The following is a 25761-nucleotide window of genomic DNA, read 5'->3' as shown; positions in this document are numbered from 1 at the left end:
GGTGGCCCGTACGGGGAGCAGGTGAAGAAGACGCGGTCCTGGAAGTGAAAAAAAAAATCGTTACACGAAGCATAGAGGAGAAATTAACCCTTGCCGCATCGCCAGCGAACACAAATGGATTTAGAAAGCCTGCAGGATGAAATCAGTGGTCACCTAATCCACATGCCAGTGGGTGATCTCGTCGTATTTGCCAATTCATCAAAGCCCCTGAAGCCAGCATGGCGAAAGGAAAAACCCGGCGCCATTTTATGAGGATCATTAATGAGGTAATATATGAACTGGTTGAAGCTGAAAGTGAGGAGGCGGTGACACAATTTCTGCAAGCCACAAAGGGATTCATTAGCGAACTAGAGAAGAAGAGGGACAATGCGAAAGTCCCAAGCTTCAGTGAGAAAGACCTTCAATCAGAACAACAAGTGGCCGACTTAAAGCGACAGTATAACACTATGCAGGAGAGGTTCCAGGAAACGTCCAGAATAATGGAGGAACAGATTAAAGAGCTGAGTACTAGAAGTAAAGACTCAAGTAACAGTCAGCCAAAACCAGTGCCAGTCCCGATTACTCAGAGACTACACCATGGTAGCTTGCCAGAGGTGACAATCAGAAAAGACTTCAAGATCACAGGCCAGATTGGAGAAAAAGAGCAGAAGGATAAGCTGTCCTACACCAACTTAATGCACCAAATTGACCTGGGACTACAGAAAGGATATCCTGAGACTGAGATTATTGAAGCAGTGGTCAAAGCTATTAGCCCTGGCCTAAGCCTTAGAGGTATGCTGGAGATGAAAAATGGACTGACTGTAGTGCAACTTAGACAAATCTTGAAAAGTCACTACAAGGAGGAGAATGCCTCAGAACTGTACCAGCAACTCCTTAATATTTCCCAGAAAAGCGAATATTTCCCAGAATTTCCTGTTCAGAGCTATTGAATTGAAAGATCGGCTGCTATTCGTCTCCCAAGGTGAAGGCTCAGAAGAACATTTTGGGACTGAGCTGATCCAGAAGAAATTTCTAAGATCAGTAGGTACTGAACTAAGAAATTACCACATCAAATTCCAATTAAAGCAGTATTTAGATGACCCTTCCATTCCAGGTGAGGTGCTCATAGAGAAAACAAATGAAGCCGCTAATATGGAGATTGAAAGGGAACAAAAGCAAAAGAAAGCACAACATAGCAGTTCAACCAAAGGCAAAGAATGTCAGTCTAACACCTTACAGTGTCCTCAGGAACCAAGAGTCCTGACAACAACTGCCAACACCACACCTTGGTCTCCACCACAGGCAAGTAGCCCAACGATTCAACAGCTATCGAAGAGCAACTCTGAGATGATAGATATGAAGGCACTCCTCCAAGATTCAAGGACCCAATGAGACTGTGAATTCCGAGGGCCTCAGGCAACAGTGGGTACGAGTAATGGATGTTGTCAATCCTGTAAAAGGACTGGTTGGACAAGTACCTGCGATCATTGCTTCAACTGTGGACAATCTGGACATAGAGCAATATATTGCCAAATACCCAGACCAAACCATTTAAATGGGAGAGGGTTGCTGTCAAGGGACTGACAGTAACCTGCACTAGAACCAACCCTGTGTCCCAAAGTGCAGCCCCTGTAGGTAGCAAGCCAGCAAGCTTCAAAACAACAGCTGGTAGGGGAAATCCAGACTCCATTCAAAGAGTGCCCAACTGCTATAACCAAAGATGCCTTCAGATGGCTGAGCAAGTACCAACTCACGTGGATAGTGTGACCATGAGACAAAACCACAAGCTACCGAGTCTCGTTGGGACAAGGTGCGTTGTGAACTGTGAAATAGACAATGCACCTGTCCAAGCCCTATGGGACACTGGCTCCCAGGTGAGCATCAATGAGAACTGGAGACAGCGGGTTCCGCCACATACAGTGCTCCGATCTTTGGAAGAATTGCTGGGGCCAGAAGTCCTCTGCCAATGAGACTGAAATTCCTTTCTCCGGCTGGATTGAGGTAGTTTTTCAATTAACAGTGGGATGCAATAACACCAAGCAGCTACTAGTGCCATTTGTGGTATCATCAGATGAGAAAGTCGCAGAGATGCCAATCATTGGATATAATGTCATAGAAGAACTCTACAAGTAGACAGCTGCCAAAGGAAGGAGAACCGTTACAGGGTATGTGAACCTACTAGGAGCAGCCTTGGAGTTGCCGACCCCCAAAGCAGAGGTCCTGGTGAGTCAACTACAAGCCAGCCTGAGAGAAACTGGTGGTACCGTACTAAAGACTGGTACAAAGAACCAAAGGATTCCGGCAAACATTGTGACGTGTGTCAGATGTAGGGCTCACTCCAAACCAACCTTGCAAGACGGTCTTGTTTATACCTGATGAGATTCAGGATGTGCCAGAAGGAATGTATATCGGGCAAACATTAGTGTCACTTAATAAGGGACAGTTTTCCAAACTATCCATCCCGATTTGGAACACCACCCAGCGAGACATTATGCTGCCAAGTCAGGATTGGGTGCCTCGAACCCATCAAGACAACATACCCAGCTCAGGTGAAACCAAAAGAATCAGTGCGTTTTGCCACTCACCCAGTGACTCATAGTCCAGATCAGGGCCAGAAGGTCGAATTGACAATTTAAACACAAGTCAGTCACTGGTAAGTTATGCTTATCAAGAACACTGTGATCCACCAGTACCTATAGGACACCTTTCCGAGGAAGATCAACAGATAGTCAAGGCAATGCTAAGAGAAGAATGCCACGCCTTTGCTAAAGATGATTCTGACATTGGATGCATCCCTTCCCTACAATTACAACTGTGCCTTAAAGACAATACATTAGTTAGAAGAACTTACTTGTCAGTGCCAAGGCCACTACACCAGGAGGTGAAAGAATATCTGCAGGATCTTCTGAACCGTGGATGGATCAAAATCATGATATTCTTCACCCAATGTGTGCGTGAGAAGAAGGATGGTAGTTTAAGACTGTGTTGCGATTACAGGGAATTGAACCAGAAGTCCATCCCTGACCGCCATCCAATCCCTAGGATCCAAGACATGCTGGACAGCCTAGGAGGAAGTTCATGGTTTTCTGTGCTAGATCAAGGAAAAGCCTACCATCAAGGATTTGTGGAAGAATCCAGTCGACCACTGACTGCCTTCATCACACCTTGGGGTCTGTATGAGTGGATCAGAAAACCCTTTGTCCTTAGTTCGGCACCAGCTGAATTCCAACGCAGCATGGAAACTTGTCTAATGGGACTGAGAAATGAGGTCTGTCTGCCGTACCTAGATGACAACCTGGTTCACAGCAGATCATTCAACGAACATGTGGAACATGTCCGGTTGGTACTGCAACGGTATCAGAAACATGGAGTAAAGTTAACAGCGAGGAAATGTGAACTTTTCAGAAACAAAGTCAGATTCTTAGGTAAAATCGTGTCCAAAGATGGCCATTCCATGGATCCAGCAGACATTGCACCTGTGCTGGCCTTGAGGAACAACAAGCCAAAGACTGTTGGAGAACTCATGAAGTTATTAGGATTTATTTCCTACTATCGTCCTTACATCCAAAACTTTTCCAGGAATGCAAAGCCCCTGTATGACTTTCTATCAGCGGATAAATTACCCACCATAACGTCACTGCCAGCTCAACAATCTAAGATGAGGAAGAAGCCATCACCAAAAGGTCAACTACCTTCTCATCAGTCTATAGTCTGGACTGACCACCACCAGGCAGTGCTGAACCAGCTCATTGACGTCTTAACTCATCCTCCAGTTATGGGTTACCCTGACTACAGCAAACCCTTTGTTCTGCACTGTGATGCCTCTCAAGAAGGACTAGGAGCTGTGTTGTACCAAGAGCAGGAGGAAAAATTGAAAGTAATTGCTTATGGGTCTATGACTCTAACACCTGCTGAGAAAAACTAATCACATGCATTCAGGAAAGCTAGAATTCCTTGCGATGAAATGGGCCATATGTGGACGGTTCCGAGGATACCTGTACTACTGTCCATCCTTTGTAGTGTATACTGATAACAATCCACTAACCTATGTCCTAACTACTGGCAAAGTTAATGCAACAGGCCATCGATGGGTTGCAGAACTCGCTGACTTCAATTTCACTATCAAGTATCATCCAGGAAAGAGAAATGCAGATGCAGATGTACTCTCTCGTATGCCACTAAGTCATGAACAATACATGCAGCAGTGTTCACAAGAAGTCGACCCCAAAGTCATCAATTGCATAACTTAAGCACTTCAAGTGAAACAGAAAGAAGAAACTTAGAAGTGAGGGCGAGCACTCAACACCTGGAATCAGTTAGTGATGCATAAAATAATTTATTAAATCACCATATAACAGTATGACATACAAATGGACCCTATAAACTAAAATCTGATGGATACAATAAAAACAATAATAAAATAATAAAAATACCACTTGAAAATTAGTTGAATAATAACAGTCTTTTCTGTTCAGTGCTGCTAATATATTAAATAGGTTTTGCCGCTATGCTTTAGTATCCCATGCGTATTTTGCAATAGTCAGTGGAATTCGCTGGCTCTTAAATGCAGCTCCGATAGCAGCCCCACAGTAGTACAAAAGGATTCAGTATGTCCACCACCACATATAATCAGGGCTAGATCTCCTTGGATGCCAAATGATCTTAAAAACATGCACCTTCCAGAGGTACGTCTCACCATGTGAGGTTTAGACTGATAGTGTTCCTACCTTCCTCTGTTTGCGAGGACGTCCCGTCGGACGTGTACGGTGGATAGGCTGCAGGCGGCTGTTCCGGCGTCTTCCTCGTGGTGTCTGTGATCCGTGATCAGCTGTTCCCAAGTCTCGCGGGATTTCGGACGTAGTGAGACCCTGGACTGTACAGCGGTAGTTCAACGTTCTGTACTTAGCGTCTCAAGGGTCTTGCTTCTTCCGCTAGTTGAATTGTTTGCATGGCCATGCGTCTATTGCGGAGATGCTTCTAATACAGGTGTACGGCCCAGACGCGTTTCGGGAACTCCTTCCCTTTGTCAGTGGTCCAGCTACACCTGTTTTGCTCCGCCCTTTATACTTCCAACTAGCTCCCAAAAACCTGGATCACCGGATTAGTTTTCAAATACATGGGATATGCATGCGGTTTTTAGCGGTATTGGTGCGGTTTTCTTAATGAACATGCGTTTTGATGTAAAATAAATTCCTTATGACAATCTCTGTATTCTTCATAGGTCATATATATAATTTATATTTATATTACAGAGAGGGTTAGTCTCCAAATGAATAATATCATTTAAATGCCAACCTGCACTGTGAATTCTCTTATTTGAATTGATTCAACCATAATGGATGGCATGAGTAACATCTAGGTATATATACTTATATATGAAAATATACAATAAAACTATATGAAATATGCATTACCAGTAGAACATGACTCCTATGTATAAAAATATAAAATATATGAATATCTGTTCCACTGGTATCTTAGTACTGTGTAATACATACATCTGTTTCAATGTGCTTGGCTCAATAAAATAATAAAATAATAAAATGATAAAATAGGCTGAGAGAGAGATATAACCTTCATAATCACAAAATTTTAATGATATAAAATGTGTAAAATATAAAATATAAAAGTATATAACATATAGAATTTTTGCAAAAAATATTTTTTTTAAAAATTATAAAATTTGAAAAATGCACATTCAGGGCAGTGGCGTCAGTTTCCATGTTCTGGTTCAGACTGGCTTCATCCACTGGCTTCCTCCACTGGATGTGGTGAGTGAGATTGAGTGCCCACAATCGAGTCCACGACTTAGTGTCGATAAACGACCAAACTAAGTCGTAGGAGTCGAAATGAGGGCACCCAATCTACAGAAAACCAATTTTGAATTTCAGACTATTTATATTCAATCACCCTTTGTGTGAGCTCCTTCAGACGGGACTATGGACATCTGGCACCATTTAGAAGCCAAAAGGCTGAGAGCTGAGACTTATAAATTTAATGAAGTGAAAAATGCACAGTCAGAAGACAGAAATATGTCAGACATTTTTCGTGAATTGGAGGGACTCCTACAAAAACAATTGAAACAACACTGGGAGATCAGGTCCCTCCAACAATATCTGGAGAATGAAGATATACCAAAGGGTCTTTTATGTAATAAAGCTCCTGCCCAAGATTTACTCAACGACAAATTTGAAGAGGAATGGAATACCTTATTGGTTTCACATTCAGTGTCGCTGATCAAATTAATCATTAAAAGGAGAACCGAAATTTTGGGTGATCTTAATATTAAAATTATAAATTTGAAAGAATTGATGGTAAAATTACCTAAAAATGAAGAATTTGAGAATTGGCAGGAAAGAATATGTAAGGGCCTAGATAGGATAGAAAGTGAAATAATAAATAGAAAAGGGAGGAAACATCAACATTCCCAGAGGAACTATCAGGCAGATAATATTAGGGATGACCCGGAAATATTGGAGGACATTCCCTCAATCAATAAAAATATAGAGGAAGAGATCATTCAAGATAGGTATGCGGTAACGGTCAACAACAGATATGACCAGTTATCTAATCAACATTTTTTAGACCATACCCCAGCACATCACAAGACACGAATAAGACACAGAGAGCACACCCCTCCAATTCACAATCAGGAATCCCCAACACACAGATACAATCTGAGACACAGAAATCATTATCCAACACAGTTTTCAGAGAATCACCAATATCACAATCCCCAAGTGAGAGAACACAACACATACATCCCAAGGAACCAAAGGGAGTTCAGGAAAAATTATCACCAAGATCACATAGAAGCACGAAAAAAACCAGAAGAAGTTGTAGAAAGAACAAGACATCACAGGAGACCCCGCTAAATACAAACACCACAATAATCAATTTAAGTTCAACTAATCTCACCAACTCCCAAATTAAGTTATTAGAAAAGGGTCTGAAATTTGCACCAACCGAAAAATTAGATAAATTTTCCGCATACATAGGGGTCCAAAAATACATAAGAAATATATGTTTAAAAAAACACTTTTTGAAAAATCCAATTATAAAGAATACCCAAATAGATTTGAGCAAACCTACACTCAAGAATAAATCCACATTCTTCCCTAGGAATGAGATCAGTGCAGAAATGGCTACCTTCCAAAGAAATGTGGAAGAGGATATACGGAAATTGAAAATAGGTTCGACACACCAGGATAATCTGACAAGACAAGAACGTCAAGCTATCAGACAGCTACAAAAAAACGAAGCGATCACGATACGACCCGCCGATAAAGGAGGTGCAGTGGTCGTTCTCAATACAGTGGACTACAACAACGAATGTCTACGTCAACTGTTAGATATTGAGACATATATACAGTTGAAAAAAGATCCATTAGAGGACTTTGAACAAGACCTGAAACTTTTGTGCACTAAAGGCCTTGAACGCACAATAATCACAAGACAAGAATATGATTTTATCTTGGGGACACATAGGAGACTACCGGTCTTCTATTGTCTCCCCAAAGTGCACAAGAGCCTAGATAAACCACCAGGCCGACCAATAGTTTCTGGAATTGGTTCAATTTCATCTAATCTGTCTAAATACATAGACGTACAGATACAACCGATAGTAAAGAAAACAACTTCGTATATAAAAGATACAACTCATATTATTAAAATATTGGAAGAAATGAAAGTTGAAAGCGGGTGGATTATGGGTACCCTTGATGTGCAGTCACTGTACACAGTGATTGACCATCAAGAGGGTGTATCAGCAGTAGGGGAACAATTAAGAAAAGATAGAACAATTAATGAAAAAAAAAAAGTATTGAATTTATTCTGGAGGGGATAAATTATATTTTGACCCACAACTACTTTTATTTCGATGGCAACTTCTACCTGCAGAAGTGCGGGACCGCCATGGGAACCAGATTCGCCCCTAGCTATGCAAATTTGTTTTTGTCAGAGTGGGAATATAATACCATCAAACCACGACTGGGGGTGGATCTGGTCCTATGGCGGAGATTCATTGACGATGTCATCTTCATTTGGAATAAAAGTAGGGAAGAACTGGACTCCTTTCTGAATGAAATCAATATTAACCAGTTGAATCTGAAATTTGTTGCTAATATTGCTGAGGAGACCGAATTTTTAGATTTAAAAATAAAATCGGTAGAACAAAGGTACATTTGTAACACATTTTCTAAACCCACCTCAAAAAATAGCTTTATACAATTCACTAGTTGTCATCTACCGACTTGGCTGTTAAATGTGCCATACGGACAATTTCGCAGATTAAAAAGGAACTGCACACAAGAAGATGATTTTGAAGTTGAAGCAGGTAGGATGAAGGACCAATTCATGGAGAGACAGTATCCTGAAAAAGTAATTAATTTGGCTCTAGAAAAAACGAGAAATCTAGATAGAAATAGCTTTTTTATGGATAAGATGGCTAGGACGGAGGCAACACAAGAAGTTGAGACCATTAACAATAAAATGATTTTTCCATTCACGAAGAGTTATAAGCGATTACAGAAAATTGTTAAAACCCACTGGCACCACATTTTATGTGACAAGAAGATAGGCCATCTGTTACCAACCACCCCGGCCGTAATATTCACCAAGGCACCTAACCTAGGTTTAAAAATAGCCCCCTCAATCAAAAGATCTGAAGCAATAAAAAAGGAGAATACAATTTTGGGCTCTTGGATGAACTTAAAGGGTTTCTTTAAGTGTGGGAAATGCATGGCCTGTAAGGTCAATCCCACACTCAGAAAAACCACTACCATCTCCTCCATGCAGAACAACTTCACATGGGAGATTAAAGAGTGTATTACTTGCAATACGTCGGGAGTTGTCTACCTGGTCCAGTGCCCTTGTAGGAGACAGTATATAGGGAGAACTAAACGTCCCTTGAAGACCAGGCTAGCTGAACATATAGCGAACATTAGGAAAGGCTACGACAAGCATTGCTTGTCCAAACATTATAAAGACATACATAATAAAGATCCTTCCGGCCTGGTCTTCACGGCACTGGAGAAGGTAGACAGACATTGGAGGGGTGGAAATTACATCAAACAGATGTCCAGGTTGGAATCCAAACACATTTACCAATTTGGATCTCTGTTGCCAGTGGGCTTGAACGCCGAATTGGAGATTTTTGGTTTTCTGTAGATTGGGTGCCCTCATTTCGACTCCTACGACTTAGTTTGGTCGTTTATCGACACTAAGTCGTGGACTCGATTGTGGGCACTCAATCTCACTCACCACATCCAGTGGAGGAAGCCAGTGGATGAAGCCAGTCTGAACCAGAACATGGAAACTGACGCCACTGCCCTGAATGTGCATTTTTCAAATTTTATAATTTTTAAAAAAAATATTTTTTGCAAAAATTCTATATGTTATATACTTTTATATTTTATATTTTACACATTTTATATCATTAAAATTTTGTGATTATGAAGGTTATATCTCTCTCTCAGCCTATTTTATCATTTTATTATTTTATTATTTTATTGAGCCAAGCACATTGAAACAGATGTATGTATTACACAGTACTAAGATACCAGTGGAACAGATATTCATATATTTTATATTTTTATACATAGGAGTCATGTTCTACTGGTAATGCATATTTCATATAGTTTTATTGTATATTTTCATATATAAGTATATATACCTAGATGTTACTCATGCCATCCATTATGGTTGAATCAATTCAAATAAGAGAATTCACAGTGCAGGTTGGCATTTAAATGATATTATTCATTTGGAGACTAACCCTCTCTGTAATATAAATATAAATTATATATATGACCTATGAAGAATACAGAGATTGTCATAAGGAATTTATTTTACATCAAAACGCATGTTCATTAAGAAAACCGCACCAATACCGCTAAAAACCGCATGCATATCCCATGTATTTGAAAACTAATCCGGTGATCCAGGTTTTTGGGAGCTAGTTGGAAGTATAAAGGGCGGAGCAAAACAGGTGTAGCTGGACCACTGACGAAGGGAAGGAGTTCCCGAAACGCGTCTGGGCCGTACACCTGTATTAGAAGCATCTCCGCAATAGACGCATGGCCATGCAAACAATTCAACTAGCGGAAGAAGCAAGACCCTTGAGACGCTAAGTACAGAACGTTGAACTACCGCTGTACAGTCCAGGGTCTCACTACGTCCGAAATCCCGCGAGACTTGGGAACAGCTGATCACGGATCACAGACACCACGAGGAAGACGCCGGAACAGCCGCCTGCAGCCTATCCACCGTACACGTCCGACGGGACGTCCTCGCAAACAGAGGAAGGTAGGAACACTATCAGTCTAAACCTCACATGGTGAGACGTACCTCTGGAAGGTGCATGTTTTTAAGATCATTTGGCATCCAAGGAGATCTAGCCCTGATTATATGTGGTGGTGGACATACTGAATCCTTTTGTACTACTGTGGGGCTGCTATCGGAGCTGCATTTAAGAGCCAGCGAATTCCACTGACTATTGCAAAATACGCATGGGATACTAAAGCATAGCGGCAAAACCTATTTAATATATTAGCAGCACTGAACAGAAAAGACTGTTATTATTCAACTAATTTTCAAGTGGTATTTTTATTATTTTATTATTGTTTTTATTGTATCCATCAGATTTTAGTTTATAGGGTCCATTTGTATGTCATACTGTTATATGGTGATTTAATAAATTATTTTATGCATCACTAACTGATTCCAGGTGTTGAGTGCTCGCCCTCACTTCTAAATTTTTGCTACATATATCACTAGAGGAGGGGTGATCCTCTAATTTGGGCTAGCAGCACCATCCAGAACCCTGCCTGAGGTGAGCCACCAATTTTGAATTTCAGAAAGAAGAAACGCCTTGGCTGTGTCCAATAACCATCGCGGGTACAACGTCAACAATAGCTGGTACCCAGAAGAAGGTAGCTTAAATACCTAAAGAGACCATAAGGACAGCACAAAAGGAAGACCCAGTGATCGGTCCAGTGTGGTAGTACAAAAACCAAAACAGGTTCCCATTAAAACAAGAACGACAAGATTAGCAGCTTGATCTCTTTATACAGGGAGTGCAGAATTATTAGGCAAGTTGTATTTTTGAGGATTAATTTTATTATTGAACAACAACCATGTTCTCAATGAACCCAAAAAACTCATTAATATCAAAGCTGAATATTTTTGGAAGTAGTTTTTAGTTTGTTTTTAGTTTTAGCTATTTTAGGGGGATATCTGTGTGTGCAGGTGACTATTACTGTACATAATTATTAGGCAACTTAACAAAAAACAAATATATACCCATTTCAATTATTTATTTTTACCAGTGAAACCAATATAACATCTCAACATTCACAAATATACATTTCTGACATTCAAAAACAAAACAAAAACAAATCAGTGACCAATATAGCCACCTTTCTTTGCAAGGACACTCAAAAGCCTGCCATCCATGGATTCTGTCAGTGTTTTGATCTGTTCACCATCAAGATTGCGTGCAGCAGCAACCATAGCCTCCCAGACACTGTTCAGAGAGGTGTACTGTTTTCCCTCCTTGTAAATCTCACATTTGATGATGGACCACAGGTTCTCAATGGGGTTCAGATCAGGTGAACAAGGAGGCCATGTCATTAGATATTCTTCTTTTATACCCTTTCTTGCCAGCCACGTTGTGGAGTACTTGGACGCGTGTGATGGAGCATTGTCCTGCATGAAAATCATGTTTTTCTTACCTTGCAGACTTCTTCCTGTACCACTGCTTGAAGAAGGTGTCTTCCAGAAACTGGCAGTAGGACTGGGAGTTGAGCTTGACTCCATCCTCAACCCAAAAAGGCCCCACAAGCTCATCTTTGATGATACCAGCCCAAACCAGTACTCCACCTCCACCTTGCTGGCGTCTGAGTCGGACTGGAGCTCTCTGCCCTTTACCAATCCAGCCATCTGGCCCATCAAGACTCACTCTCATTTCATCAGTCCATAAAACCTTAGAAAAATCAGTCTTGAGATATTTCTTGGCCCAGTATTGACTTTTTAGCTTGTGTGTCTTGTTCAGTGGTGGTCGTCTTTCAGCCTTCCTTACCTTGGCCATGTCTCTGAGTATTGCACACCTTGTGCTTTTGGGCACTCCAGTGATGTTGCAGCTCTGAAATATGGCCAAACTGGTGGCAAGTGGCATCTTGGCAGCTGCACGCTTGACTTTTCTCAGTTCATGGGCAGTTATTTTGCGCCTTGGTTTTTCCACACGCTTCTTGCGACCCTGTTGACTATTTTGAATGAAACGCTTGATTGTTCGATGATCACGCTTCAGAAGCTTTGCAATTTTAAGAGTGCTGCATCCCTCTGCAAGATATCTCACTATTTTTGACTTTTCTGAGCCTGTCAAGTCCTTCTTTTGACCCATTTTGCCAAAGGAAAGGAAGTTGCCTAATAATTATGCACACCTGATATAGGGTGTTGATGTCATTAGACCACACCCCTTCTCATTACAGAGATGCACATCACCTAATATGCTTAATTGGTAGTAGGCTTTCGAGCCTATACAGCTTGGAGTAAGACAACATGCATAAAGAGGATGATGTGGTCAAAATACTCATTTGCCTAATAATTCTGCACGTAGTGTACTAATGAAACAGTGGAACAAATTGTACCTCGACGAGGATGGAATTTTGAGATGGAAAACACCCTCAGGTTCTCAACTAGTGTTACCCAAGTTGTATCATTCACTGATGTTGAGAGAATTGCATGAAGAAATGGGTCACTTAGGAGTGGAAAGAACTGTAAACTTGATCAGAGAAAGTTTTTTTTGGCCGCATATGCAGAGAGACGCTGAGCAATACATTAACGTGCACCTGCCTAGACGCCCTAATAAGCCTACCAGAGCCCCATTGAACAATATTCTCACCACTTATCTCTTTGAGATGGTCTCCATCGATTTCCTCCATCTGGAACAAGGAGGTTATGAGTACATACTAGTAGTAATAGACCACTTCACCAGGTTTGCTCAGGCCTATACAACCAAAAACAAGTCAGCAAAGACTGTTGCCGATAAGATATTCAATGATTTTGTCTTGAAATTCGGATTTCCTACCAGAATTTACCATGACATGGGAAAAGAATTTGAAAATCATTTATTCTTGGCATTAGGGAAACATTACCACATTCAGAATTCTCATACAACTCCGTATCATCCGGAAGGAAACGGCCAATGCGAAAGATTCAACCGAACTCTGTTGTCTATGCTTTGGACCCTGTCACCAGATTCCAAGAAAGACTGGAAGAACTCACTTGCCCAGGTAATACATGCATACAACTGCACCAAAAGTGAAGCGATGGGGTACTCTCCATTTCTCCTACTGAAAGAGGAGGACCAGGAAAACTGAGATCGTTCTGGGAAGACACTGTACATGTTGTCCTGAGGAAAAGGTCTGAAGATAGCCCAGTGTATGAAGTCAAGCCAGAAACTGGAAAGGGCCAAACAAGAATCCTGCACCGTAATTTGTTATTGCCTTGTGATTACTTACCCGTTGACCAAGGTCAGCAGATACCTAACAGACCAAGCACTAAAAGACGAGACCAAGTTTCAAAGACTTATCAACCAGCGACACAGATATCTGAAGAAATATCAGAAGAGGAATCAGATCTTGAACAAGAGCAATCGAGATCATTCATCCCTGTAACTCAGAGAAATCACACAAGGGAAGATATAAAACTGAATCCTGAAGCAGCAGAGTTCCATCCTTGCCAGTTGGAAACAAATGAGGGAAGTACAGAGGAAGCTACAATGGAAACTGCAGAGAATGAGCCTGTGATTCCGCCTGAACACATTAAATGTCCAGTAGGAGACACAGAAGAAGAAAACGCTTCACCAGAAAACCCAACAGAGACAATTGACAGCGATGAAGGCAAGTTCGAGGATGCTTCAGATGCCTTACCGCTACGCCGGATACAACCCAGCGGAACCAGGAGACAGCCAAAAGTCCTAACTTATGACACTTGTCAACCCAGTAGTGTTGCCAGGAATGCAGCAGTAAAGGTTATAGACTGTGTTTATACCCCACAAGTTTACCCTAACTGGTATCTAAGCCCAGACCTTTTTGCTGAGGACTCTAAAAATTGGTAACCGTATCCATGTCTTCAATGCTATGGTTTATTATTATCTTCTTATTTTGAAAATGTTAAATGTTATGTTCTGTGGTTAACAAAAGGAACTTTCTTGCACTCTTACTGCAGACACTTCAAGTAGAATAACCTTCAAACAATGAAAACTAGGTAAAGAGGGAAAAAAAAGGGACAAAAGTAATAAGGTGTCCCCTAGTTTTATATAAATTCTTATCTTCACAATAACATGCACAAATCTGTGTTAACCTTCTCCCGACCGCCTAACGCAGGGATGCGTCCTGTGGGCGGTCGGGTTGTTCCTCATTGACGCGTCATCCCGCGAGAGCCGGGACTTCGCGTGAAAGCCCTGCTCGGAAGTTATGCTACAGCCTGCCAGTGATGATCATTTGCTGGCAGGCTGTAGATGTTAAAATAATCGCATCAGAAAGGTATATTAGACACTGTTTTGTTAACAGCGTCTAATATACCTGCTACCTGGTCCTCTGGTGGTCCCTTTTGCTTGGATCGATCACCAGTGGACACAGGCATCTCTGTAAGTAGCACCAATCACCACACTACACCCCCCTGTCACTTATTAACCCCTTATTAACCCCTGATCACCCCATATAGACTCCCTGATCACCCCCCTGTCATTGATCACCCCCTTGTAAGGCTCCATTCAGACCTCTGTATGTGTTTTACGGATCCGCAAAACACGGACACTGGCAATGTGCTTTCCGCATTTTGCGGATCCGCACATTGCCAGAACTATATAGAAACATGTTCTATAGGCTCTACAAAAACGCAGTGTTCGCCCGATCAGGCCATATCTTGTGCGCACACTTGCGTTCAGTCTGCCCCACCGCAGTGCCAGAATATTTTTTTTTCTGATCACTGCAAAAACACAGTAAAATCGCTGCGGCGCTATAAAGATCACTTTTGAGGGGCATGGCGAGTTCATAGAAGATTTTTTTTTTTGGCACAAGTTAGCGGAAATCGTTTTTTTTGTTGTTTTTTTCTTACAAAGTCTCATATTCCACTAACTTGTGACAAAAAATAAAATCTTACAAGAACTCACCATACCCCTCACGGAATCCAAATGCGTAAAAATGCCTTGTGAAATCCTAAAGGTACTCATTGGAATTTGGGCCCCTTTGCGCATCTTGACTGCAAAAAAGTGTCACACGTGTGGTATCGCCGTATTCAGGAGAAGTAGGGCAATGTGTTTTGGGGTGTATTTTTACATATACCCATGCTGGGTGAGAGAAATATCTCAGTAAATTGACAACTTTGTATAAAAAAATGTAAAAAGTTGTCATTTACAGAGATATTTCTCACAGTATGGGTATATGTAAAAAGACACCCCAAAACACATTGCCCTACTTCTCCTGAGTACGGCGAAACCACATGTGTGACACTATTTTGCAGCCTAGGTGCGCAAAGGGGCCCAAATTCCAATGAGTACCTTTTAGGAGGGCATTTTTAGGCATTTGGATTCCAAACTACTTCTCATGCTTTAGGGCCCCTAAAATGCCAGGGCAGTATAAATACCCCACATGTGACCCCATTTTGGAAAGAAGACACCCCAAGGTATTCTGTGAAGGGGCATGGCGAGTTTATGTAAAATTTTATTTTTTGTCACAAGTTAGTGGAATATCAGACTTTGTAAAAAAAAAAATCATTTTCCGCTAACTTGAGCCAAACAAAAAAAAAAACTTCTATGAACTCGCCTTGCCCCTCACAGAATACCTTGGGGTGTCTTATTTCTAAAATGGGGTCACATGTGGGGTATTTATACTGCCCTGGCATTTTAGGGGCCCTAAAGCATGAGAAGTAGTTTGGAATCCAAATGCCTAAAAATGCCCTCCTAAAAGGTACTCATTGGAATTTGGGCCCCTTTGCACACCTAGGCTGCAAAAAAGTGTCACAAATGTGGTATTGCCATACTCAGGAGAAGTAGGGCAATGTGGTTTGGGTGTATTTTTACATATACCCATGCTGGGTGAGAGAAATATCTCTATAAAATGATAACTTTGTATAAAATAATGGGAAAAGTTGTCTTTTACAGACGTGAGATTCCAAACTACTTCTCACGCTTTAGGTCCCCTAAAATGCTAGGGCAGTATAAATACCCCAAAAGTGACCCCATTTTGGAAAGAAGACACCCCAAGATATTCCATGAAGGGGGCATGGCGAGTTCATGTAAAATTTTATTTTTTTGTCACAAGTTAGTGGAATATGAGACTTTGTAAGAATTTTTTTTTCCATTTCCGCTAACTTGTGACAAAAAATAAAAACTTCCATGAAATCACTATGCCCATCAGCGTATACCTTAGGGTGTCTACTTTCCGAAATGGGGTCATTTGTGGGGTGTTTCTACTGTCTGGGCATTGTAGAACCTCAGGAAACATGACAGGTGCTCAGAAAGTCAAAGTGCGTAAATAAAATTTTTTGCACCATATTTTGTAAACGCTATAACTTTTACCAAAACCAATAAATATACACTTATTGCATTTTTTTTTATCCAAGACATGTAGAACAATAAATTTAGAGAAAGATTTATATAGAAATTTAGTTTTATTTGAAAAATTTTGCAACAGAAATTGAAAAATGACATTTTTTTGCATTTTTTTTGTCAATTTTGATTAATATCAAAAAAAGTAAAAATGTCAGCAGTAATGAAATACCACCAAATGAAAGCTCTATTAGTGAGAAGAAAAGGAGGTAAAATTAATTTGAGTGGTAAGTTGTATGACCGAGCAATAAACCGTGAAAGTAGTGTAGTGCAGAATTGAAAAAGTGGTCTAGTCATTACGGGGGTTTAACCCCTTAGAGGCGCATGACGTACCGGTAGAGCATGTTTCCCGAGTCCTTAAGGACCCATGACGTACCGGTACGTCATGAGTTTAAAATGAGATTGCGGTGCTGCGGGGATTAATCTGAACAGGATGCCGGCTGAAATCATTGCTGCAGTTTGCTGCGCTTTCTGCCGATTCTGATCCCCGCGGTCCCTGACCGCGGGGATCAAACTTTAAAAAGCCCCCAATAAAGTTTATTTCACCCCCCCTGCACCCCTGAATGACTTTATGGCAGCGGGAGGTGCAGGGGGGGCAGGTTGCGGGCGGTGCGGGAGGCGGGCGGTGCGGCAGGCGTGATCGCGATCCCCCGCCCGCCTCCTCTTGAATAATCATTGGTGGCCAGTAGTATACCAGAGTGTCAGCACATTGCTGACACTCTGGTATAAACGGCTGACATCTGTGCCGCGATGTCAGCCGTTTAACCCTTTCCATACCGCTGTATGGAAAAAGTTAACAGTTAGAGGGGGCTCCCTCCCTCTCCCATCGGGGGGCTGCTGTGCCCCCTCCTTTCCCTTCCCCGTCTGTGAAGTTGTGGCCACAACTGAGCAGACGGGGAAGGTTCCCATGGCAACAGGATGCCTTCTCAGGCATCCTGCTGTCCATGGTGCTGAACAGATCTGTGCTAAAGGCATAGATCTGTTCAAACAAAGTGTAAGTAAAATACAGTACAATACCCTATATAGAGTACTGTACTGTATTATACAGACATCAGACACACTGGATCTTCAAGAACCAAGTGGGTCTGGGTAAAAAAAAATGTAAAAAAAAAGTGAAAAAAGTTCATTTATCACTGAATAAAAAAAATAAAAAATTAATACACTACACATATTAGGTATCGCTGCGTCCATAACGACCTGATCTATAAAATGATCATGTTACTTTCTCCGCAAGGTGAACGCCATAAAAATAAAAAAATTAAATAAAGTCACATGTACACCAAAATAGTACCAATCAAACCGTCATCTCATCCCGCAAAAATCATACCCTACTCAAGATAATCGCCCAAAAACTGAAAAAAACATGGCTCTTAGACTATGGAAACAGTAAAACATGATTTTTTTTTGTTTCAAAAATGAAATCATTGTGTAAAACTGACATAAATAAAAAAAAGTATACATATTAGGTATCTCCGCGTCTGTATCGACCGTCTCTATAAAAATATCACATGACCTAACCCCAGGTGAACACCGTAAAAAAAAAAAAAAAAAAAACTTGTAAAAAAAAGCCATTTTTGGTCATCTTACGTCACAAAAAGTGTAATAGCAAGCGATCAAAAAGTCATATGCACCCCAAAATAGTGCCAATCAAACCGACATCTCATCCCACAAAAAATTGGACCCTACCTAAGATAATCGCCCAAGAACATATTAGGTATCGCCGCGTCCGTGACAACCTGCTCTATAAAAATGCCACATGATCTAACCTGTCAGATGAATGTTGTAAATAACACAAAAAAAACGGTACCAAAAAGGCTATTTCTTGTTACCTTGCCTCACAAAAAGTGTAATATAGAGCAACCAAAAATCATATGTACCCTAAACTAGGACCAACAAAACTTCCACCCTATCCCGTAGTTTCTAAATTGGGGTCACTTTTATGGAGTTTCTACTCTAGGGTGCATCGGGGGGGGGGGGGGGCTTCAAATGAGACATGGTGTAAATAAACCAGTCTATCAAAATCTGCCTTCCAAAAACCAAACGACGCACCTTTCACTCTACGCCCTGCCGTGTGGCTGTACAGTAGTTTACGGCCACATATGGGGTGTTTCTGTAAACGGCAGTCAGGGCAATAAAGATACAGTCTTGTTTGGCTGTTAACCCTTGCTTTGTTAGTGGAAAAAATGGGTTAAAATGGAAAATTAGGCAAAAAAATGAAATTCTCAAATTTCATCCCCATTTGCCAATAACTCTTGTGCAACACCTAAAGGGTTAACGAAGTTTGTAAAAATCAGTTTTGAATACCTTGAGGGGTGTAGTTTATATAATGGACTCATTTTTGGGTGGTTTCTATTATGTAAGCCTCGAAAAGTGACTTCAGACCTGTAGTGGTCCCTAAAAATTGGGTTTTTGTAAATTTCTGAAAAATTTCAAGATTTGCTTCTAAACTTCTAAGCCATATAACATCCCCAAAAAATAAAATATCATTCCCAAAATAATTCAAACATGAAGTTAACATATGGAGAATGTAAAGTCATCACAATTTTTGGGGGTATTACTATGTATTACAGAAGTAGCGAAACAGAAACTTTGAAATTAGAAAATTTTTCAAAATTTTTGGTAAATTATGTATTTTTTAATGCAAAAAATAAAAAAAAATTGACTTCATTTCACCAGTGTCATGAAGTACAATATGTGACGAAAAATCAATCTCAGAATGGCCTGGATAAGTCAAAGCGTTTTAAAGTTATCAGCACTTAAAGTGACACTGGTCAGATTTGCAAAAAATGGCCAAGTCCTTAAGGTGAAATAGGACTGAGTCCTTAAAGGGAAGCTGTCATGTGGATATTTGATTATAATCTAACTAATTATATACAATCCTTAACTACTAAAAAGTGCCTTAGATGTATTCACTTACTGGTGTGACAGATGGTTACCTCATAGTATACACACAAAGATGCTGCATGCTAATGAGCTGATTTGAGTCCGGCGTGATGTCATTGAGTCCAGCGTATATTTAATTTAGAGCTATAGCCACTCCCCTGCCCACCTGCTGCTGATTCATATGGAAACAAACTGTCACTCAGCAGCAGGTAGGCGGGGAGAGTCAGGAGCTCATGAATATTCATGACTCATCATTATCAGCTGGAGCTTTTCAATACAAGATGTTGGCAGATTGACTGGGTCAATTAAAGAAAGTGACCCAGCATTTTGCTAAGCGAATCAGTCACTTATTTATGTTGCCCTTAGTTAGGACACCATAAAACTTGTGACAGGTTCCCTTTAAGGGGTTAAGCTAGGGGGGCTGAAGTGGTTAAAGGGGTTTGTACTAGTTAGCTAAAGGCAACAATATACCCCCAGGCTTCATAGCGCTGTGGGCCGGGTGGGAAACTGTGACATAACCGGGAGTAGATATAAAAATCACGTGTTGATCACGGCACTCTATCTGAGGCTGATAGGTTTAGGGTGCACGTCTAGGTGCGTTCCTTGCTCCACCTCGCGGAACTAGTAAATATTTCAAATAATTTAGACAGCACTCCAGTATGCAGTTAATGCTTTTTATTTGCCGGACATAAGGGTCCTTTTTTAGGAACTGATAACCGGGAGTAGATGTCGCAAGGGGGGCAGTTCCTCAAGTAAATCTGTTACTCTTTAACCTTGGCTCCTCATGATTGTGGAAGATAAGCAAGAGAATCATGATTCTTATACTAAAGTCCGCGTATGTCGAGGACGACATAAAATTTTGTGGGGGAGAGTGTAAGAGATATAAAATAAGAGATATAAAAAATAGGCACCCCATAAGAATAAACTAATATCTATATAATTTCTAACATCAACAATAATGACTGTATTATATTAAATTCATGACATTGCTATTAACCACCAGTAGATGGCAGCAGAGAGAAAGCTTGAATAGCAGAGCTACAAACAGCAAAGGGGAACTGAATAACGCAGATCTTGGTTTATAGGAGGACAGGATTTACTGCTACATTTCCTGTATCCCCATATACTGAAGGTGATGTGTTTGTTCTTTCCAGGTAAGGGAACACAAATTCAGAGCCATAAATAGGCTAAAATGATGTATAACACATTCCTATAATCAGCTAAGGCTGCTGTGATGCAGTGTGAGTATATAAATATGCACAAGTGCTAGTGAAGTACAATAAGGTTTCACATGGTACTAATATGTAGTGACTATGATTACTATAGAAGCTGATATCACTCTATGATATTATACTGCACTATTGGTTTACTGTGATGCAGATTAAAGAATCCAAGAGCAATTCTCATGTTAATGGTTTAATATCTGTTATAGGAAAGTTATACCTGTTATTGAGAATGTATTATTGAATATAGAGATGTGTATTAATATAGGAGAACAGGATTTACTGCTACATTTCCTGTATCCCCATATACTGAAGGTCATGTGTTTGTTCTTTCCAGAACATGTTCAATAAAATCACTTCTGTCTTCACCCAGCCCGCTCCCTTTGCACATTGGAATTATTGACCATACTTTCAGCATATGTGCAACACCAGCGACGAGGATTAGGTAAGCATGATTCCGCAGGTCCAGCCACGATGGGTGTCTGCCAGGGATGAACAACCCCTTTAAAGGCAAGTAAGTCAGTTCTTTTTGTGAATTTTTACTACTTTTGTAATGCACGGGGTGAAATCTGAGGCAAATCCGTGACAAAATCTGTTTCTTTTTCATCACGTGTGGACCTACCCTTAATCCACGGATCAAAAATATTTTGCATAATGTACATTTCAAAGTCTTTTCAGCAAGGTGAATATCAGACATTTTAAGTCCAGTTCTCTTACCTTTACACGAACTTCATGAGCCTTTGGTGGAGCAACTTCAATCTCTTCGATGGTAAGGGGCTTGCAAGGTTCCCAGGCAACAGCAGCCTTGCATTTAATGACCTTCAAAATAAAACCATTGTTTTGGTGATGGTTCATGTAATTATTAATAGTAATGAGCGGCAGGGGCAATATTCGAATTCTCAATATTTCACAAATATTTTGTAGAATATTCATCATATATTCGAGATTATATTCTTGATTGGGAAAATCGGCAATGTATTAGAAACATACAAGAGAGATATATAAATCTTTGCGTTATCCTTTCTTTCTCTTTTTATATCCAATCTTATTTTTAGCCGAGATAAACGCATCAAAAACTACACATGTGAACCCAACCGTAAGGAACTGTATGCACTGCCTTCTAGACAGAATATTATTTTAGGCATTTGCATCATGGCTACTCTTTTTTTGTCCAGACTTGTAAACAGCTCATGCGTACTATGGACTAGCACCAAGTCATGCAAAACAGGCAACTTCAGAACGCCCCCATTGTATGACATATTCATGAAAGCATAAGCAACATTTCTCCTTTCATCAAAACAGCCTGACTCACTGCCAAACCAGTAAAAATAATTGGCATCCAAACCTGCCAAATGTATTTGCTGAAACGGCAGCAATCCTACACATCTACTGAAAAAACATAAAAAGAACGCAAATAACAAACCATCATTACTGAAAGGCAATAAGCTAAGGGAAGAAAGCAGCATGCCAGCAAAGCAATATAATAATGGTAATAGTGTAATACTTTTCCTGCGGTGCTCATGTTGATGTCGGTTGAAGTATTAGCTGTTCTGTGTTCTATGAACAGATACGGTCCTGCTCCAACTATATTAGTGCCGCTCCCTAAACTTCCTTAGCTCAGCCTAAAGCACTACTGTACAAAGTAGGCGGTTTATATCTGCATTGCCGGGATTTTTTGTAGCGTTACTATCCAGTGTAAATAAAGCGTGCGTCACTCAGTGTATTGTTTGCTACAAGTTAATATTTCATTAACTGCATTATTATTACCAGGGCAAATGAGTTCAAACATTACTCACATTCTGCACTCCATCTTTGAAATTTTGCAGATCATAAATGACTCTGCACTTTATTTGCCCACCAAAAAATATAATGTGGTACATACATGACATTTATGTAGAGATTTACTAATTTGGTCGGATCTGTAGATGGAATAAATTTAGGGGGTGATGTGTCAAATGTGCAGCACTAAAAAAGTAGAGTGTATAAAGTGCTTGTGTCATTTTTAGTGTGGTTTGCAGTTTCATTGTTGCTGGCAGGTTACATTTACTAAGCGGCAACCAGATGTATTGTGGGCAGAGCTAAATTCTCTTCCACACAAATGTATCCGTTTTTGTGGTCTGCAAATTGTAGGTCCGTAAAACACAAGTACATGTTCTATTTTTATGTCGGGCTGCGGAACGGACTTACAGATGCCGGAGTGCTTTCCGCATCTTTTGCAGCCCCATTGAGATGAATGGGTCCACATCCAAACTGCAAAAAACGCGGTTCGGTTGCAGACCAAAACTACAGGTGTTTGCATGAGCCCTTAGCCAGATTTATCATTGTGACTGTTTGTAAAAAGTTGCAAAAAAAACATGTCATATAAGTGCAGGACAGTAGTCCCACGGGCGGCCCGATGCGCACAGTATAATAGTAACCTATGATGCTGTGCACTCCAGTTCGCACGATCTATGCCATTCTGGGACATATGGCCCACTCACGGACCGTTTGTCTTGGAGGGCATATGGTTGTGTTCATGAGCCCTAAGGTTACTTTCACACCAGCAATTTCATTTTCCCCTATTGAGATTCATCATAGGATCTCAATAGCATAGGAAAATGCTTCAGTTTTGTCCCCATCCATTGTCAATGGGAACTAAACTGAACTGAACGAAATGGAGTGCACCAGAATGCATTCATTCCATTTCATTGCGTTCCCATGACGCACACAAAAGTGCTGCAAGCAGAGTTTTTGAGTGCGTCCTAGGATGCGTTCCTCGTTGACTTACAATGGTGTTCATGACGGATGTGTCATGGCTATTTTAAATATAATACAATTGGATCCGTTTATAACGGATACATGTGGTTGTATTATCATGACGGATCCATGAGAAATCCAGCAAAAACGCTGGTGTGAACGTAGCCTAAGTGCCCTGAAAATGTGTGCCCATGAGCCAAAATCTGTCCAATTGCGCCAAAATTGTGCCCACCAAAAACTTTAGACCAGCTTTGAGTTGGTCCAATCTGCACCACTTTTATGCACCGGCATTGTGAATTTCAGCTTCATTGACATATCTAAAGGCAAAAGTTGGCTACATCCACATTCAAGTTTCTAGACAGGAAATGTCAAGGACGCCAGAAAAAGCCATTCTTTTGGGGCATCTGAATAATAAATGTGCCTAAAATGAGATGTAACAGAATTTTGGCACATGCAATGCCAAACATGCCAAACAGTGCTTTAATCAGGTGAACCAAAGCTACGATTGGGAGGTCGCCAGTGACAGATTTTACTTATTTACAGTGGAGGAAATAATTATTTGACCCCTCACTGATTTTGTAAGTTTGTCCAATGACAAAGAAATGAAAAGTCTCAGAACAGTATCATTTCAATGGTAGGTTTATTGTAACAGTGGCAGATAGCACATCAAAAGGAAAATCGAAAAAATAACTTTAAATAAAAGATAGCAACTGATTTGCATTTCATTGAGGGAAATAAGTATTTGAACCCCTACCAACCATTAAGAGTTCTGGCTCCCACAGAGTGGTTAGACACTTCTACTCAATTAGTCACCCTCATTAAGGACACCTGTCTTAACTAGTCACCTGTATAAAAGACACCTGTCCACAGAATCAATCAATCAAGCAGACTCCAAACTCTCCAACATGGGAAAGACCAAAGAGCTGTCCAAGGATGTCAGAGACAAAATTGTAGACCTGCACAAGGCTGGAATGGGCTACAAAACCATTAGCAAGAAGCTGGGAGAGAAGGTGACAACTGTTGGTGCGATTGTTCGAAAATGGAAGGAGCACAAAATGACCATCAATCGACCTCGCTCTGGGGCTCCACGCAAGATCTCACCTCGTGGGGTGTCAATGGTTCTGAGAAAGGTGAAAAAGCATCCTAGAACTACACGGGAGGAGTTAGTTAATGACCTCAAATTAGCAGGGACCACAGTCACCAAGAAAACCATTGGAAACACATTACACCGCAATGGATTAAAATCCTGCAGGGCTCGCAAGGTCCCCCTGCTCAGGAAGGCACATGTGCAGGCCCGTCTGAAGTTTGCCAATGAACACCTGAATGATTCAGAGAGTGACTGGGAGAAGGTGCTGTGGTCTGATGAGACCAAAATAGAGCTCTTTGGCATTAACTCAACTCGCTGTGTTTGGAGGAAGAAAAATGCTGCCTATGACCCCCAAAACACCGTCCCCACCGTCAAGCATGGGGGTGGAAACATTTTGCTTTGGGGGTGTTTTTCTTCTAAGGGCACAGGACAACTTATTCGCATAAACGGGAAAATGGACGGAGCCATGTATCGTGAAATCCTGAGTGACAACCTCCTTCCCTCTGCCAGGAAACTGAAAATGGGTCGTGGATGGGTGTTCCAGCACGACAATGACCCAAAACATACAGCAAAGGCAACAAAGGAGTGGCTCAAGAAGAAGCACATTAAGGTCATGGAGTGGCCTAGTCAGTCTCCGGACCTTAATCCAATCGAAAACCTATGGAGGGAGCTCAAGCTCAGAGTTGCACAGAGACAGCCTCGAAACCTTAGGGATTTAGAGATGATCTGCAAAGAGGAGTGGACCAACATTCCTCCTAAAATGTGCGCAAACTTGGTCATCAATTACAAGAAACGTTTGACCTCTGTGCTTGCAAACAAGGGTTTTTCCACCAAGTATTAAGTCTTTTTTTGTTAGAGGGTTCAAATACTTATTTCACTCAATGAAATGCAAATCAGTTGCTATCTTTTATTTAAAGTTATTTTTTCGATTTTCCTTTTGATGTGCTATCTGCCACTGTTACAATAAACCTACCATTGAAATGATACTGTTCTGAGACTTTTCATTTCTTTGTCATTGGACAAACTTACAAAATCAGTGAGGGGTCAAATAATTATTTCCTCCACTGTATAATCTAATATCCATTGATAATGCATGTATAAAAGGGTAATTATTTATGTAGTTAATCCCAATGATGCAACCAGTGATGTCACCAACATAGAGCTTCCAGACACATGCCATGTATTTTTGGCCTTGTGCCCTGCATCACCACCACTTTCAACCATATCTACATATACAGTTC

General features: G+C 40.8%; 1 protein-coding gene across 1 annotated transcript in view; it reads right to left on the bottom strand.

Annotated features, from left to right (window-relative positions):
- Positions 1 to 22328, bottom strand: part of LOC122944179 (NADP-dependent alcohol dehydrogenase-like) — a 77384-nt gene extending 55056 nt beyond the window's left edge. The window contains exons 1-2 of the mRNA XM_044302410.1: positions 22202 to 22328; positions 21415 to 21516 (exon numbers count right to left, since the gene is read on the bottom strand). Coding sequence (XP_044158345.1) covers positions 21415 to 21516; positions 22202 to 22219 — 120 coding nt within the window. The 5' untranslated portion in view covers positions 22220 to 22328. The remainder of the gene's footprint in view (positions 1 to 21414; positions 21517 to 22201) is intronic.
- Between the last annotated feature and the right edge of the window lie 3433 nt (positions 22329 to 25761).

Source organism: Bufo gargarizans, chromosome 1 (genome assembly GCF_014858855.1).
Source record: "Bufo gargarizans isolate SCDJY-AF-19 chromosome 1, ASM1485885v1, whole genome shotgun sequence".
Lineage (NCBI taxonomy): Eukaryota > Metazoa > Chordata > Amphibia > Anura > Bufonidae > Bufo > Bufo gargarizans.
Note: the sequence above shows the minus strand (reverse complement) of the source record. Positions and strands in the feature narration are given on the sequence as shown.